Below are 17,798 nucleotides of genomic sequence, written 5' to 3'. Positions count from 1 at the left end.
TCCAGTAGCTTCAGGCTACTCCCTGCACAAAAGGTGGAGGAGAAGGCCCAGCTCTAAGGTCTGACTTAGATTAGTAAATCACTGATGAAATTTATTATTTTCCTTAGGCCAAACATGCTTTCAAAGACATCTCTGTATACTTCTCCAAGGAAGAATGGGAAGAGATGGGAGAATGGGAAAAAATCCGATATAGGAATGTGAAAAGAAACTATGAAGCGCTGATTGCTATAGGTAACAGGAAGTGTTGGGCGCCTGTGAGCCTGGGAAACATGAAACAGGTCTTCACCCTCAGTGTTCACTTGCCGGCTCTTAGGTGGCTTCATCTGCTCACAGTTCCCTTTTGTGTGGAGACTAACCTGGAGGAAATGTGGACAGTTTTGTACCAAAGGGAGGTTGACCCTGCAGTGCAGAGCTCACCTCTTGCCTTGTTCTAGATTCCCCCAGCCCATCCCACTGATTCCCTGACTTTGTGACACTTCCCATTGCTTCTATGCTTTGTTTCTCCTTCTTAGGACAAATGTTTTGCTTCTTTCCAGGTTTCAAAGCCACTCGACCGGATTTCATGCATCACCGCAGGCAGGTCATCAAACCCCAGGTAGATGACACTGAGGATTCTGATGAAGAATGGACACCAAAGCAGCAAGGTGAGGGGCCAGGAGGATTTGGAGGTGTCTTCCTGAAACCAGCCTGGGCTTAGATCTCACTACATCTCAGCCATTAGCAAAGAAAACATAATTTTCAGCATTCCGAAGTGGTTGTGGCTGAATATTTACATAAGTCTGAATGAAGATGAATGTATAGGTTTTCCAGTGTAATTCTCAAAAGTTTTATGGTTAAAATTTATCATTCTTTTTACAAAGAATTATTTTTGCTAAACATTCTTAGTGAAAGGCAGTTAAAGAAACCTTAGAAATAAATTCACCAAACAGATTTAATACTAATCTCATTGGTTATTGGATTAAATCTCTTCAAGGAGGAAATGATTAACATATTATGTCAAGATACAGTATTTATGTATGTATATAAAACAAAACCCATGATCTTCTTACCCTAAGGTTAAACTAATTCTATATTTTGATTCTGGGAAAGGGTTTGAGAGAACTATTTTTCTCCATGATATTTCCCACATTTCACTGACCAGAGATGGCATCAGGTAAATAAAATGAAGTACACTTCTTATTATAAAGTGGAAGTGAGCAGCTTACTTCCTCTTCTGCTGCTGAAACAGTTTAGAAGAGTTAATCTGCCTAGAATGCAGAAAACAATTTAGATAGTTCTATGATTCTCCATCTGTGGATTTCTGTTCTCCCAGATTTTAAAAAATTATTTATTTAGTTTTGGCTGCACTGGGTCTTTGTTGCTGTCCATGGGCTTTCTCTGGTTGCAGTGAGTGTCTTCTCGTTGCAGAGCATATGCAGGCTCTGTAGCTTGTGACGCACAGGCTTAGCTGTCCCACAGAAAGTGGAATCTTCCTGGACCAGCCATCCAACCTGTGTCCTCTGCATTGGCAGGCAGATTCTCATCCACTGTGCACCAGGGAAGTCCCTCTGTTCCCTGAGGTTATTAAAACTAGTGAAAGGGACATGAAAATAAATATTTGGATGTCTGCAAAGGTTTTTACATGAAGAGAGATTTTTCACAGGGAATACATAAGCCTCGGTTCACCATACACCTGCATGTCTTTATTTACCTTTTTAACAATTTCTGAGTGTATGGCACACTGTTGCTAACTATGTGCACGTTAGTGTTAGTGGCCATAGTGCTAATCGCTCAGTCATGTCTGACTCTGCGTACCCATAGACTGTGGCCCACCAGGCTCCTCTCTCCATGGGATTCTCTAGGCAAGAATCCTGGAGTGGGTTGCCATCTCCTGCTCCAGGTGATCTTCCCAACCCAGGAACTGGGCATGCATCTGTTGCATCTCCTGCATTGCAGGTGGATTTTTTACCACTGAGCCACAGGGGATATATATACACATTGATGTACAACAAATCTGTAGAAATGTTACATCTTGCGTGACTGAAGCCCTAACCCACTGAGTAACAATTCTCCAATCCTTCCTCCTCACAGCCATTGGCAACCACGATTTTATTTTCTGTTTCCATGGATTTGATTAATTTAGATACCTCATAGAAGTGGAATCGGGCAATATTTCTCTTTTTTGATTGGATCATTTCACTTAGTAAAATATCATCAAGGCCCATCCATGATGTAGCATGTGACAGAATTCTTTTTTAAGGCTTCAAAACATTCCGTTGTGTGCATGTGTATATAATAGCTATAACATATATCTTATATATAATCTTTATCTTTTATCCACCAATGAACATTTAGATTGCTTACACATCTTGCCCATTGGGAATAATGCAGCAATGACCATACATGTGCCCACTATTTATTCAATATCTTGCTTTCAATTTTTTATGGAAATACACTCTTGAGTGGGATTGCTAGATCATACAGCAGTTCTACTTTTCTGTGGAAACTCCATACTGTTTTCTAGAAAGCTTGCAACATTTTACATTGCCAACAGTAGTGTATAAGGGTTCGAATTTCTCCATATCCTTACCAAACTTGCTATTGTCTTCTTATACATATTGCCCATCACAGAAGGTTTCAATTTGTATTTCCCTATTGATTAGTAATTTCATATGTTTGTTGGCCATTTGTGTATTTTCTCTGGAGAAATGTCTATTCAATTTCTTCTCTCACTGTTAGTCAGCTCAGACTGCCATAACAAAACAGACTGCATTCCTTAAACCACAGAAATTTGTTTTCTAACAATGCTGGAGCATGGAAATTTGATATCAAGGTGCCATCATGGTCAATCAGGTTCTCTTCCGGGCTTATAGGTAGCCTTCATACTGGTGTATGCTTAGTAACCCCTTATCAGATGCATATTTTACAAATATTTTCTTTTTTTTTTTTTTTTTTCAAATATTTTCTACCATCCTATAGGTGGCCTTTTCAACTCTGTTCAGTGTCCTTTGCTGCACAGAAGTTTTAAGATTAATCTCATTTGTCTATTTTCACTTTGTTACTAATACTTGTGCACTTGGTACCATATCTAAGAAATCATTGCTGATTCAATGTCCTGAAGCTTCACCCTTGTTGTCTTCTAAGAGTCTTATCAAGTCTTGCATTTAGGTCTTTAATCCATTCTGAGATGATTTTTCTTCAAGATGTAAGATGTTCATTATTTTGAATATGGTTATTTTGTTTCCCCAGCACCACTCATTACAGGGATTAAACTTTCCCCATTATCTTGACACCCTAGATGAAGATCATTAGACCATGTATCCAAGAGTTTATTTCTGGCTGTCTATTCTGTTCCATTGATTGACATATCTGTCTTTATGCCAGCCAGCTTCCTCAGTGGCTCAGCAGGTGAACAATCTGCCTTCAGTGCAGGAGACACAGGAGATGCGGGTTCAATCTATGGGTTAAGAAGATCCCCTGGAGAAGGAAATGGCAACCCTGTCCAGTATTCTTGCCTGAGAATTCCCTTGGACAGAGGAGCCTGGTGGGCTACAGTCCAAAAGGTCACAAAAAGTCAAGAAGACTCAGCGACTAAGCATATATTTTTTGCAAAATCTACAACTCATTTGGTTCCTGTACCTTTGTAGTATGTTCTAAAATCAGAGGCCTCCAGCTTTGCTGTTCTTTCTAAGATTGCTTTGCCTATTTGGTGTGCTCTGAGATTCCGTGTTAACTACTGAATGGATTTTCTATATCTGAAAAAAATTCCATTGGGATTTTAATAGGAATTGCACTGAATCTTTAAATTGCTTTGGGTAGTATGAACAGCTTAATAATATTAAGCCTCCAAATCCATAAACATGAGACACCTATCTATTTATTTATGTTAGATTCCTTTCAGCAATATTTTGTAGTTTTCAACATATAAGTCTCTCATCTCCTTAAGTTTATTCCTAATTACTTCATTCTTTTCAATGCTAGTATAAATAAGATTGTTTGTCCAGTCGCTAAGACTCTAAACTGCCTATGCAGAGAACTTGGGTTCAGTCCCTAGTCAGGAAACTGGATCCCACATGCCGCAACAAAGACCTGGCACAAACAAATAAATAAAAAGAAATATTTTTTTTTAAATTTAGCTCTTGAATATAGCTTTAGAAACATAAAAAATAAATAGGATTGTTTTCTCATTTTCGTTTGTGGAATGGTCATTCTTCATGCACGGAAAGATATTTGAATGTTGATTTTGTACCGTGCAATGTTCTGTGGAAGTTTTTGGTGTGTGTGGATTTAAAGATTTTTCTGGACATAAAACCATGGCCCTGTGAACAGACATAATTTAACTTCTTTCTTTCCAAAGGGAAGCCTTTTGTTTCCATTTCTAACCTAAAGCCCTGGCTAGGACTTCTAATATTATGGTGAACAGAAATGTTGATAACGGGCATCCTTGCCTTTTTTTCTTGATCTTTTTCACTGATGACTATGATGTTAGAGATAGACTTTCAATATATGACTTTATTATATTGCAGTCACTTCCTCCTATTTCTACAGTGTTGAGTACTTTTGTCATGAAAGACTAGGAAATTTATTAGATACTTTATGAACATCAGATGAGGAACAGATGAAGTTTCATTTTTTTTTTTTTAATTTTTAAGATAATTATGTTATGCTCCCAGTGGAACCATGGGAGTTGATGATACAGAAATCATCTTCTATTCCTTCTTTGGTAATCATTGTCTTTGTCACTTTCTGGCTTAGAATTATGTATCCCTAATTAGAATACCCAGAGTTTGGAAACATTTACCAATCAAAACATTGATTCTCATCATTCTTTAGGTAAACCTTCTTCAATGGCCTTCAGAGTGGACCATAGTAAACACAAGAAGGTGAGTATTTCCCAAATCCTGTTGCCAAAATATCCTCCTCATGGATCCAGTCACAGGTGAGAACAGGAGAAAACACAGAGATCCTGGAGACGGCTGTCTTCCTGCCCTGAATCTTTAGCACACTGTCTGATACCATCACCACCTTTACAGTTAGTAAGAACTACAACAGTAGTAGGCGGTTCTGTTGTTACATTATTTTCATAATATTTCAGACTTTAAGCATTTTATTTGAATAAACTTACTTAAACCTTAAATCAATCCTACAGTACCTATAAGTAGGTATATAGCTATCACCATTACAGATCCAAAAAATGAGGTAAAAAACCTTTGATTATAATCCTGAGATCACAGTATCACTGGTAGTGCAATCTAAACCAAAGCACTTTCTCTAAACCCCTTACAAACTGATTAAAACTTCCATAGTTCTATGAAGCTTATCCATACATCTTTATATCATTCATCTGAGAGATGTTTTCAACCTCAGTTCTTTTGTGCTGTGTTAGGGAGGGATATGCTAAGACATCTGACTGAGGGAAGCTTAAGGACATGTTGGGGAGTTTGTACTCTGGACGGTCCAAGATGAAGAAGGAGACAGGATCCATACTCAGAGCCTCCCACTCCAATAAAAGGAAGCAACTCGCAACCCTGAGAAGCCTCAGGTTTATGACTGAAAAGCAACAAATAAGAAAATAACAGAAGGACTTCACATAGATTACCTGCTTTTGAGTAGAAACTCATCATCTGGGCATCATTTCAAATGCTCATTCTTGTAGGATGGAGTAACAACTCCTTCTTCTGATCTCCAATTAGGCAACTCTCCTGTTTGGAATCATTTCTTTAGCCTGCTCCTGTGTTGTGAGCTTTGAAAGCCTAGCCCACCCCCATTCATTCTCAGAAATCCAGGCCCAACACAAAGCACTTCAGGGCCCCCTGAATGTTTTGTGAATGAGTGACTCCACATTTAAGCATTCATCTAGGAGTAGAAAGGTCAAAGAATGCTGAAGATAGTATCTGTGAGATACACTTGAAATATACTGGCAGTTTAGGGAATAAATTGATACCAGGGATGTACGCTCATGTTCTTATTGTATTAAATAGCTCAGACAACAATTTGGTGAAGGTTATTAAATTTCATGTCCACTATAATATTAAGAATTAGCCTGTATACCAATTCATGGATCAGGAAAATGAGCAGAACCAGCTAGTCATACAGCCTTGTTCAAGGAGAACTGATGAGACCAGCTACTTTAATTCCAAACATTGTCTCTAGGACATGGCAACCTGCAACTTTCATCTCATTTTCTTTATTGCCTAAATGTGTTTCTCCCGATTGTCTTTTCTCTTCTTAGTCTCACTGCTTTGTCACCTTATTTTCCAGATGTGTTTTGTCTCCTCTGTAATTTTCCATACTTCCTCATCTGTCAAAGGGCCACTAATTAATAGAAACCCCCCGGATCACTCTATCAGCCCTTACCCTCTTCTTTCCCTGACCTCCAGCTATTCTCCCTGCCTTGCTCTCACTTTTATGCAGAAAATTGAAGAGGAAGAACCTTAAGATATGAATTCTAGTTTTGATTCACTATCCACCTAGGTCCTTTTTTTACACTCCAGTGTTCAGAGCCCCCCGCCCAATCAGGTATTTCTAAGAATTGTCAAAGTATTAACTAAAGTCATGCATGTCAAAACACTTCATAAAGCCCTAAAGAATAAAGAACTGCATGTTGTCTTTTACTCACATGGAAGAGAATGTCCAGGGCACCATTAAATAAGGAATCTAGTTTGAAGGAATTGCCGGGAGCAGCAAAATCACTGAAGACAAGTGGCTCCAAGCAGGCTCAGAAACCAGTGCCCCATCACAGAAAAGCAAGGACCCCTGGACAGCACCCCAGACAAAAAGTCGGTAAGAGAAAATTTGGGGAGTTCCTCTAATTAGTTCCTCTATTCCCTGTAGAAAAAGTAATAAGTATGGCCTAGCTGTGTGGCATGGACTTTGGGTAGGTGGGGGTTTAAGCTGGACTGATCTGAGACATGAAATTAGCACTGGGGCCTTGGGAAATTCTTATACATTTTCTGAGTTCCTGATTGCTATGTGTAAAGTGAAGATAAGGATACATAACTCATACAGTGCTTGAAAGCCTTACATTAAATGCAAAAGTCTGACACCTACAAGTAGTTCAGTAAATCCAGCTGTGATGATGGGAACCATGCTTTGTTAGTGTTTATGCCCAGAACTCTGCTCATGTGCCCTTAACGTGTCATGTGCCCTTAACATATATTTTCTGAGATGTGTCGATGAACTATTTCCTAAGTAGGAAGGTTTAGAAGTTAAACCTGCTAATGGGAAGTGCAGAACGCTATCACTGGACTGGGCATCTGTGGTCAGTGAGGTGCCTCAGTCTCATGGACCAGTAGTTAAAGGGAGAAGATAAAAGTATAGAGGAGGGACTTCCTGGGGGTGAAGTGGTTAAGGCTCCATGCTTCCACTGCAGGAGGTGTGGGTTCCATTCCTGGTTGGGGAACTAAGATCCCACAAGCCATGCAGTGTGGCCAAGAAACAAATAATGTAACATTAAAGCATAAAACTACAAAAGTAAAAGTTTGAAAAATACATGTAAGAAAGTTTTAACAAAGTGTATAGATGGACAGGTAGGAGATCTCACACTTTCTGATAAAACAGGGACTAACTCCCCAGACCCCACCAGCCTTGCTTAGCTTCTGTTCTCCATCTTAGAACTCAGAGGAAAGGAGACTGGAGAGAAGAGGTACAGTTTACGAGAAAGAAAGGGCCACGTGTACCAAGAGGTCAGCGAGCCCCAGGATGACGACTACCTCTGTGAGTGACCCTGCTGTCCCAATCACGGAGAAGGGGCTACGAGGCCTTGGTCCACTAACCTCACCTCACCATTTGGTCCCCCGGTCATCCCCTTCCTCTATGACTTGGGGTGCAGGGTCGAGGCCAAATGCCATGAATGCCCCAGTTCTTTCTGAAGGTCGTTATGACCAGCAACATCACGATACCTCCTCTCATCCCTGTTCTCACCTCCAGATTGTGAGGAGTGTCAGAATTTCTTCATCGAGAGCTGTGCTGCCCATGGACCCCCAAACTTTGTAAAGGACTGTGCAGTGGAAAAGGGGCATGCCAACCGCTCAGCCCTCATTCTGCCCCCTGGGTTAAGCATCAGACTGTCGGGCATCCCTGATGCTGGGCTTGGAGTGTGGAACGAGGCATCCGATCTGCCGCTGGGCCTGCACTTTGGCCCCTACGAGGGCCAGATCACAGACGATGAAGAGGCCGCCAACAGTGGATACGCCTGGCTGGTGAGAAGCACCCGTTTCCCTGTCCTCTGGCCTCTAACCGCTTGTGTGTGGTGGGGGGTACTTCATGTCTACATGCAAGGACGCAGATGGTGATAAGACAGTTGGCAATGACACAGTCAGCCCTGTGTACTGTGTGCCCTGGGCGTGAACACAGGACTTCCCTCTAAAGGTCAGAGGAGAGGTGGGACCACAGTGTACAGACACTCAGGACCTCTATCTAAAGGTCAGAGGAGAGGTGGGACCACAGTGTACAGACACTCAGGACCTCTATCTAAAGGTCAGAGGAGAGGTGGGACCATAGTGTACAGACACTCAGGACCTCTATCTAAAGATCAGAGGAGAGGTGGGACCACAGTGTACAGACACTCACGACCTCTATCTAAAGGTCAGAGGAGAGGTGGGAACACAGTGTACAGACACTCAGGACCTCTATCTAAAGGTCAGAGGAGAGGTGGGCCCACTGTGTACAGACACTCAGGACCTCTATCTAAAGGTCAGAGGAGAGGTGGGAACACAGTGTACAGACACTCAGGACCTCTATCTAAAGGTCAGAGGAGAGGTGGGCCCACTGTGTACACACACACTGGACCTCTATCTAAAGGTCTGAGGAGAGGTGGGAACACAGTAGTACAGACACTCAGGACCTCTATCTAAAGATCAGAGGAGAGGGGGGAACACCTTGGTTCACACTCACAGGACCTCTATCTAAAGGTCAGAGGAGAGGTGGGACCACAGTGTACACACACACAGGACCTCTATCTAAAGGTCAGAGGAGAGGTGGGACCACAGTGTAGAGACACACAGAAGTGACTCCTCCCTTGTGGAGCCCTTGCCTTCAATGAACCAAGAGACTCAGACTTGGAATGATGAGTAAGGGGCTTACCGTGGGGTCCGACTGGCAGGTGAATCCATGCAGGCTGAAAAGCACCAATGACTACACAGGAAATAGCTCTTCTATATCTTCCTACCAAAAAACAAATAAAAGAAAGAGGAAAGCTTGTAACTCTTTCTCTGACACTCAGATCACCAAAGGGAGGAACTGCTACGAGTATGTGGATGGAAAGGACACGTCTTGGGCCAACTGGATGAGGTGAGTGCAGTGAGTCTGCAGTGTGTAGACATTGAGACTCCCTCCATCCCACGCCCCTTTCCTTCTCAACCCGGCTCCCTCAACAGCTTTCACATCTTCTTTCCTCTTTTCCCTCCATATCATGCTCTTTCATTTCAAAAGACACTCGAAAGAAGGAAATAAAAATATGGCATGTGCCGTCAAGATACAAGTCTATATGCTGAACAAAACTGGTGGACTTGAAAACAACTTGAGGAGTCTAGATTCACCAGGGACACTTTAACTCACTTAATGGACACTTACCACGCACTTTATGGTTCAGTTTAGACAGTGAACTTCGTTACTGAAGCAGATCACACAACCCATGTCCTTTTGGAGAACATACTGCAAACAGATATTAGCGAATTGATTTTAGGAACAGTAACCTTATTTTTTTCTCTTTGAGTAACTGCACAGCGCCAGGATAACCTATATACAGGAGACCTTGACTCTATGTGGGCAACAACCTCTTCAGGCCTGGTTCCAGTGAGAAGTGGGCCCTGAGGCCTCAGAAGGAATGGAGGGCAGGATGGCCCTAGGCGGGGCCATTCTCTGAGGGCCTCCCTTTCATCAGGGCAGGCAGACAGTGAACAAAGTATTACTGTTCTGTGTCTCAAGTTATATCAAAGCTCTCTCCAAGTTTCCGTGGGAGGGGGTGGGCAAGCGAATAGGACCCTGGATACACGTGGGGAGATGGGAGAAAGCCTCGGGAGAGAAGGCAGGCTGGGGTGAGTGCTGAGGGCTGTGTGTTAGCCAAGGAGCACCAAGTCCTGTGGATGGAAGAGAACTTAATTCAGAGTTTAGAGGAGCTGGAGGTCACCAGCCTCACGGACAGTCCAGGTGGAGACGAGACTGGAAGTGGGCTCTGGAAAAATGGCTAATTAGGTAAGGAGAGAAAAGCATGGGAATTCATATGGCCTGGTTGAAGGTGTGAACAGAAGGTCCACATGAGGGGCGGCCTCAGAGGCGGAAAGCAAGGAGCTGGGCATGGTCGGAGAGTGGAGTGCACTCATCACCTGAGGTTTCTTTCCCCTTCCCGGCCTCACCCCCAGGTATGTGAACTGTGCCCGGGACGACGAGGAGCAGAACCTGGTGGCCTTCCAGTATCACGGGCAGATCTTCTACCGAACCTGCCAGGTGGTCAGGCCGGGCTGTGAGCTGCTGGTCTGGTACAGGGACGAGTATGCTCAGGACCTTGGCATCAAGCGGAACAGCAGGGGGAAGAGTGAGCTCGTGAGTGGGAGAGGTGAGTGTCAGCCCTCTTCCAGCACCCCACCCCATCCTGGGAGCCTCCGTGGCCCGATTTAAAAGCAGAGGACAATCCAGTCCAAAGTCAGTTGGGTTGCAATTAAAATGCCTCAGAATTTAATCTTGTCATATGATTGTTAGGAAAAATTTTTTATGGTAAAAATGCTAGTTCTAATTTTTATTATTTCATGCAAAAAAATATGTAACATCACCTTCTGCTGAAAGGCTTAGAAGCAAAAAGCAAGTTTTCTAGCACCTACAAGCTCTCTGCCCTTTACCTCTTTCTTCCTTATTCCCTCCCATTTCTTTTTTTTTTTTTTTCACTAAAATATAGACATTTTATTTTTAAATATTTATAGGACAAAGATATTTAAAGAGTCACACTAGGATATTTATGAATGACATCTGCCAATTTAAAGAAAGTAAATGGAATTCCTTAGTCATTAGTATTTTTTACATTTATTTATTTATTTCATTTACCTTTATTATTGGAGGCTAATTAGTTTAAAATATTGTAGTAGTTTTTGTCATACATTGACATGAATTAGCCATGGATTTACATGTATTCCCCATGCCGATCCCCCCTCCCACCTCACTCTCTACCCGTTCCCTCTGGGTCTTCCTAGTGCACCCGGCCCGAGCACTTGTCTCATGCATCCAACCTGGGCTGGTGATCTCTTTCACCCTAGATAATATACATGTTTCGATGCTGTTCTCTTGAAACATCCCACCCTCGCCTTCTCCTACAGAGTCCAAAATTCTGTTCTGTATATCTGTGTCTCTTTTTCTGTTTTGCATATAGGGTTATCATTACCATCTTTCTAAATTCCATATATATGTGTTAGTACGCTGTAATGGTCTTTATCTTTCTGGCTTACTTCACTCTGTATAATGGGCTCCAGTTTCATCCGTCTCATTAAAACTGATTCAAATGAATTCTTTTCAATGGGTGAGTAACATTTCATGGTGGATATATACCACAGCTTCCTTATCCATTCGTCTGCTGATGGGCATCTAGGTTGCTTCCATGTCCTGGCTATTATAAACAGTGCTGCGATGAACATTGTGGTGCACACATGTGCAGTGATGTGCATTCAGTTACTGTTCCAGTCTGTTGTCATGTGAGTTCACACTCTGTGCCAGACAGGGCTCCACGCACCGAAACAGACAGAACCACTGCCCTGGGGCAGCAGGGGCTTCGTACCAGACAGGGGCTGGTGCTCTGAGGGAAACCAGCGCAAGGAACGTGCTTCGGGTCAGCGTGAGCAGAGGGTGGGGTGTGGTGCAGGATGGTGGGGCAGGGTCTGTGCAGAGATAACACCTGAGGGGAAGGATTCCAGGCAGGGGAGCAGCCAGTGCCGCAGCCCCAGTGCCGGGAAGAGAGGCCATGCCAGGGGTCGCGGGAGGAAGCACAGAGGGAGAGGAAGGAGGCTGGACGGGACACGGAAGCCTCAGGGCCTGTGTTCACGTGCAGGCCCCAGGGGTCCTCCTGGGTGACACAGAACAACCGCAAGGCTTTCAGCTGCAAGCAGCATGTTCTCTGTGCTAAGATGATGCTTTGGTTCATTTTTGGGAAGAGACAGCAGCGGGGAGCCCCCACAGAGGTCAGTTCATTGCCACACATGAGGGGAGAGTGGGCTGGCCGAAGATGCTTGGGAGTGAAGGTGTGAAGAATCCTGCTGGAGATGTATTTTTAAATAGGGCTTCCTAGTGCATGTTAAATGGACTAAGCCTGAATGAAATAAATGAGGTATGGATACTGGTGAGGCTTGAGAAGGATATGCCTTTATTTTATGATTCATGGGAAACTGAGAGAGGAGCAATTTGTGAACCAGTTTGGGCAGCAGGAGCCAGAGACCTGTAGTCAGTGGGACCTGGGCAGCTCGGTCTCATCCAGTCTCAAACCCACTTCCTGCAGAGATCGGCACAAAGGCTGCTCTTTGAACAAGGAGCCACAAAGTCAGATTTACCCATACCTGCTGTAACCACCCCCTGTGCTGCCTCCAATATGCAGAGAGCTCCAGGCCAGGCGCCCCTAACTTAATAGACCCTTTCCCCTCACAAGGAGCCACTCAGGGGATTTCACCTAAGTCATCAAATCTTATCCCTCAGTAGGGTAAATACCTGTGGCCACTGTGACATGACATTTCAGACACTTACACGCAGGGAAAGTCCCTACAGATCCACCTCTATCAGGAGAGACACTGCCTCTGATGATGCTGGAAGGTCCCTATCTGGGTGATATGTAGAAAAGGCCCTTGACACCCGCTTCCTGGATTTCTGTAGATGTAGAGAATAAGAGTGGAATGGAAAAGTGGACTGGAATGGAAAAGACACTTGATGGGAGACAAATTGTGCACTGTCAACACTTAGATGATTAGTGGGGAGGGCCTGACCGAGGCAAACCAGCTACCTGACCAAAAGCTTCCTCTTTCAGCAGAACCGAAGCCCAAGATCCACCCATGTGCCTCCTGCTCTCTGGCCTTCTCCAGTCAGAAATTCCTCAGCCAACACACCCAGCGCAGTCATCCGTTTCAGACCCTCCTGAGACCATCTGAAAGAGACCTCCTCCAGCCAGAGGATCCCTGCCCAGGCAATCAAAATCAGCGATATTCAGATCCACACAGCCCGAGCGACAAACCTGAGGGTCAGGAGGCCAAGGACAGGCCCCAACAATTGCTGAAAAGCATAAGGCTGAAGAGGATTTCAAGGGCCTCTTCCTACTCACCCGGAGGACAAATGGGGGGTTCTGGGGTGCATGAGAGAATGAAAGATGAGCCCAGCACAAGCCAGAAACTGAATCCAGAGGACACAGGCACATTGCTCACGGGGACAGGGGTCTCGGGGAATATGAGGGTCACGTACGGAGAGTGTGGGCAAGGCTTGAAGGACAGATCAAGTCTCAGCACACACGAGAGGACACACACAGGGGAGAAGCTCTATGTTTGCGGGGAGTGTGGGCAAAGCTTCAGTCAGAAGTCAGCCCTCATCAGACACCAGAGGAAACACACAGGGCAGAAGCCCTATGTTTGCGGGGAGTGTGGGTGAAGCTTCATTCAGAAGTCAGCCCTCATCAGGCACCAGAGGACACACACAGGGGAGAAGCCCTATGTTTGCATGGAGTGTGGGCGAAGCTTCTGTCAGAAGGCCCATCTCATCACACACCAGAGGACACACACAGGGGAGAAGCCCTATGTTTGTGGGGAGTGTAGGCGAAGCTTCAGCGATAATTCAAATCTCATCACCCACCAGAGGACACACACAGGGGAGAAGCCCTATGTTTGTGGGGAGTGTGGGCGAAGCTTCAGTCAGAAATCCGTCCTCATCACCCACCAGAGGACACACACAGGGGAGAAGCCCTATGTTTGCATGGAGTGTGGGCGAAGCTTCTGTCAGAAGGCCCATCTCATCACACACCAGAGGACACACACAGGGGAGAAGCCCTATGCTTGTGGGGAGTGTAGGCGAAGCTTCAGCGATAGATAATTCAAATCTCATCACCCACCAGAGGACACACACAGGGGAGAAGCCCTATATTTGTGAGGAGTGTGGGCGAAGCTTCAGTCGGAAGTCCCTCCTCATCACACACCAGAGGATACACACAGGGGAGAAGACCTATGTTTGTGGGGAGTGTGGGCGAAGCTTCAGTCAGAAGCCTCATCTCATCTCACACCAGAGGACACACACAGGGGAGAAGCCCGATGTTTGTAGGGAGTGTGAGTGAGTCATGACCAACAAACCACACCTTAGCCACAGGAGGATTACTGCAGCCACCCCGTGCCTCAGCTCTAAGGGGGCCTCATAGGAGGCCTATGACCCGTTACTGTCCCCAAGTGTATGAGGACAGACTTCCCAGGTGGTCCAGTGGCCAAGACTCCAATGCAGAGACCCACGTTCAATACCTGATTGGGGAACTAGCTCTCACAGGCTGCAACTAAGACACAGCACAGCCGAATAAATAAATATATGATAAATAATTTAAAGAAAGAGTGTGATAAGCAAGAATTACTTGTTAAATAGACCTTCCACTTTCGTGACAGGAGAGGAGGTAGATAAACAGCAGAGGGTTTCTTAAGTGTTCTGGAGATGTTCATGCCAATTGCCTTTGTGGTTTTTTAGTACTTCTCTTCTAATAAATTTTGTCTCCAAACAAATCTGAAGCCCAGACTATGTACTCATTCCCCCCTTATCACTGACAGTAGTGGGGTCCAGTTGTAGCTGAACCCCGGGGAAGGCATAATTCTGGAGCCAAGTCAGTTAGGTCACTGGACAGTCAGTTCCTGGGTCCAGGGAGAGGTATGCAGAGTGGAGTCAGACTCACCAGAGAAGGGAATTCCCTGGGCTCCTGGGAAGTGGGGCCTCTCCTCCTTATAGACCTCGACTCTCCTTTGGCCTCTCCTGGTGGCCCTCTGGTTCCCTCTGACTTCAGTAGCCGCAAAGGTGAAGGCCATGTGCACGTATGTGTGTGTGCGCGCGCCAGTCTCAGCATGGGCCATCTGGTCTCTGCTGCTCCCTCAGGGTCATCACAGCATCTGGACTCCAGATGCGACCACAGGGGTCCAGTTCTCAGCCCTGCCCCCAGCAGCTGTGTGAGCTGGGGCAAGATGCTCAACCTCTCTGTGTCTCTATTCTCATCTGTGATACGAGGTGGGAGCACCAGCATTTTGGTTTGATGCATAAGCACAGGCGTAATCTGGCAGAGGCTGGCTGAGAATGCAAGCCACACCTTTGCTTTCCTTTTTGTTTTTTTATTCTTTCGTTTTTTATTTTTTAATAGAAGGATAATTGCTTTACAGAATTTGTTTCCTGCATGTCCTCCAGCCCCCACACCTTCCAGGTCTTCAGAGCTAGACGAGGAAGGGGCCGTTGAGGCACTGGGCTGCCCTGATGAGGGGGTGTGAGGTCAGGGGTGCTAAGGGAGGCCGACCTCCCTTCCCACCCCTGCCGTTCCTGCTGAGCTGGGCAGCCCCAGGGCCCCTGCACAGACAGGCAGTCCCCACAGTCATCCCCCTGCAGAGAACAGAGCCTGGACCAGGTTTGCAGGAAATCCCTGTCCGCCCCCATCCCACCCCCACACGGAGGGTCCTTGAAGCTCACACCGCGGCTTCTCTCTGCATGGGCCTCGTACCTGTGCCCGTGTGCTGTGGTCAACGCTGTCGCGCCTTGAAATTCTTAACCATGGAAAAGTTCATCCTTACACCTCCCTGTCATGAGTGAAGTCTGGTGGGCCCCGGGGTGCGCTGTGAGCAGGGCAGATGCACACACAGCACGGGTCCCGAGGTGACCGGGCTGCACGAGGGGACAAGGTGAACACAAAGCCCCCCCACCCTGGGTGAGTGAGGGTGGGGACAGCACCAGGAAGCCACGCTTGCTCAGACCCGGAACTGAGCTCCGACACAGAGTGGGGGCAATGGGGTTCTTAAGGTCGACCACACCCTCCCCTCTGTGAATGACCTCTGCCCTGGCCTGATCCTTCCAGAAGGGGTTCCAGAGGCTGAAGTCCGCCCGGCCTCCAGAAGCCACCAAGGGGAGAGTGGGCCACGGGGCGGGGGGCGGAGGGTGCGAAGTCCAGGACTCGGGGCAACGACCCTCAGTCCCCTCCATGTGCCAGGCTTGTGAAGCGTCTCTACATGAACCGTGTCAGTGATAACCACCCACTATTATTTTCCGGTTTCTATGCTTTGTTAAAGGAACGTGTTTGTCCCTACAGGAAGGGAAGCCACGTAAACTCCCCATCTTCTGTGGCTTTAGGCCGGGGCCACGGGAGGGAGAGTTAGGGGTGGTGTAGGCAGAGGGGCTTCAACTGAAAAGCGGTGGGGACCCAGAAACCTGCAGGGGCTTCTCACCTGCACCTCCCACCAGAGCTGGGCCTGGAATCCCCTGGAAGGCTGAGCAGGTCAAAGCTTCTCCCTCCCCTCACCTCCGCTCCCCTCCCCTCAAAAAGCTGACTCCTGGGGCCAGCCCACAACACCCCCAAATCCCCCATCACCCACAGCCCCACACAGGCCCTCCCTCACAGAAGTGGGATGACCTGGATGGTGGCACAGATGGTGTGTGACCCCAGAGCTGGGGGTCTCAGCTGACCTTGAGCAAGGGGGTTGATGCTTTACACAGCCTCCCAGCCCAGGGAGCTGCCAGCAGCCACAAGCCATGATCTGAAGCGGAGCTGGGGGATGGGGAGTGGGGATGCGAGCTCTCTGAGGTCCCATCCTGTCCCCAGGACAGCGGCCAGGCCCCACCTGACACCGGGACTGCCCTGCACGGGCACACAGGACACCAGCAGTCATGGGGACAGACAGCTAGCTGCCTCCGCTGCACACTCCACCCTGACCACGGCGGCCCCACGGCTGTACCAGCCCCGCCTGCGCGCGGCTCTGCTTGGCTGCCTGGGCTCGGGGACCCTGGGTGAGTCGGTGAGGGCAGAGCTCCAGAGGCCAAGCCTGTCTTCAGCCACCAGACCTGCCCTGCTTACTGGACTCATGAGCCCAGCCAGTACCTGAAGCCAAGATGCCTTTGAGTGAATGACACCCAGACGCTGACCTCAGAGCTCAGACTCCTGAAAACTTAGTAAACAGATTATTTTTAGCCTTTTTTTAAAATGGGATGTTGGCAGGAAGCAGGGAGGGGAATGACTCCCTTGGTGGTGCTGTGGTTAAGAATCCACCTGCCAATGCAGGAGACACGGGTTCAGTCCCTGATCTGGGAAGACCCCACGTGCCGTGGAGCAACTAAGTCCGTTCACAACTACTGCAGCCCAAGAGCCTAGATTCTCTGCTTTCCAAACAGAGCAGCCACCACAGGGAGAAGTTCAGCGCAGAAACGAGAGAGCAGCCCCCACGCCCGACAGCCAGAGAAAAGCCCACTCAGCAGCGAAGACCCAGCAAGCCGAAAATAAATAAATAACCTTGCTTTAAGTAGGAGATCGCAGCATTCTCTGCTAATCCAGAGCCTGGGACTCTGACCTCCCACCACAGGGGGCCACGTTCAATCCCTGGTCAGGGTACTAGATCCCACATGCTGCAACTGAAGGCCCTGTATGCCACAGCTAAGACCCAGTGCAGCCAATTAAATGAATACTTAAAAGTAGGAGGCGGTTCATCTGTCACCATAGAAAACTGTGACATTTTAGGAAAAGGAAAAAAAAAAATAAGATCTTATTTTGCAAGTGCTCATGGTTGATTGCAAAATTTTCTCATAATATGCAGCTGTTAAAAAAAAAAAAAAAGAAATTTAGAAAATACAGAAACTAAAACCCACCCATA

At 46.5% G+C, this 17,798-nt stretch overlaps 1 protein-coding gene across 1 annotated transcript in view; it reads left to right on the top strand.

Moving 5' to 3' along the window:
* Positions 1-13,084, top strand: part of LOC133044332 (histone-lysine N-methyltransferase PRDM7-like) — a 41,084-nt gene extending 28,000 nt beyond the window's left edge. The window contains exons 5-13 of the mRNA XM_061125725.1: positions 108-231; positions 537-644; positions 4,813-4,862; positions 6,606-6,762; positions 7,594-7,695; positions 7,909-8,180; positions 9,203-9,270; positions 10,341-10,521; positions 12,983-13,084. Of these exons, the coding sequence (XP_060981708.1) occupies positions 108-231; positions 537-644; positions 4,813-4,862; positions 6,606-6,762; positions 7,594-7,695; positions 7,909-8,180; positions 9,203-9,270; positions 10,341-10,521; positions 12,983-13,084 (1,164 nt within the window). The remainder of the gene's footprint in view (positions 1-107; positions 232-536; positions 645-4,812; positions 4,863-6,605; positions 6,763-7,593; positions 7,696-7,908; positions 8,181-9,202; positions 9,271-10,340; positions 10,522-12,982) is intronic.
* Positions 13,085-17,798: the final 4,714 nt, after the last annotated feature.

The sequence above is a fragment of the Dama dama genome, chromosome 23 (genome assembly GCF_033118175.1).
Source record: "Dama dama isolate Ldn47 chromosome 23, ASM3311817v1, whole genome shotgun sequence".
Taxonomy (NCBI): domain Eukaryota; kingdom Metazoa; phylum Chordata; class Mammalia; order Artiodactyla; family Cervidae; genus Dama; species Dama dama.
Note: the sequence above shows the minus strand (reverse complement) of the source record. Positions and strands in the feature narration are given on the sequence as shown.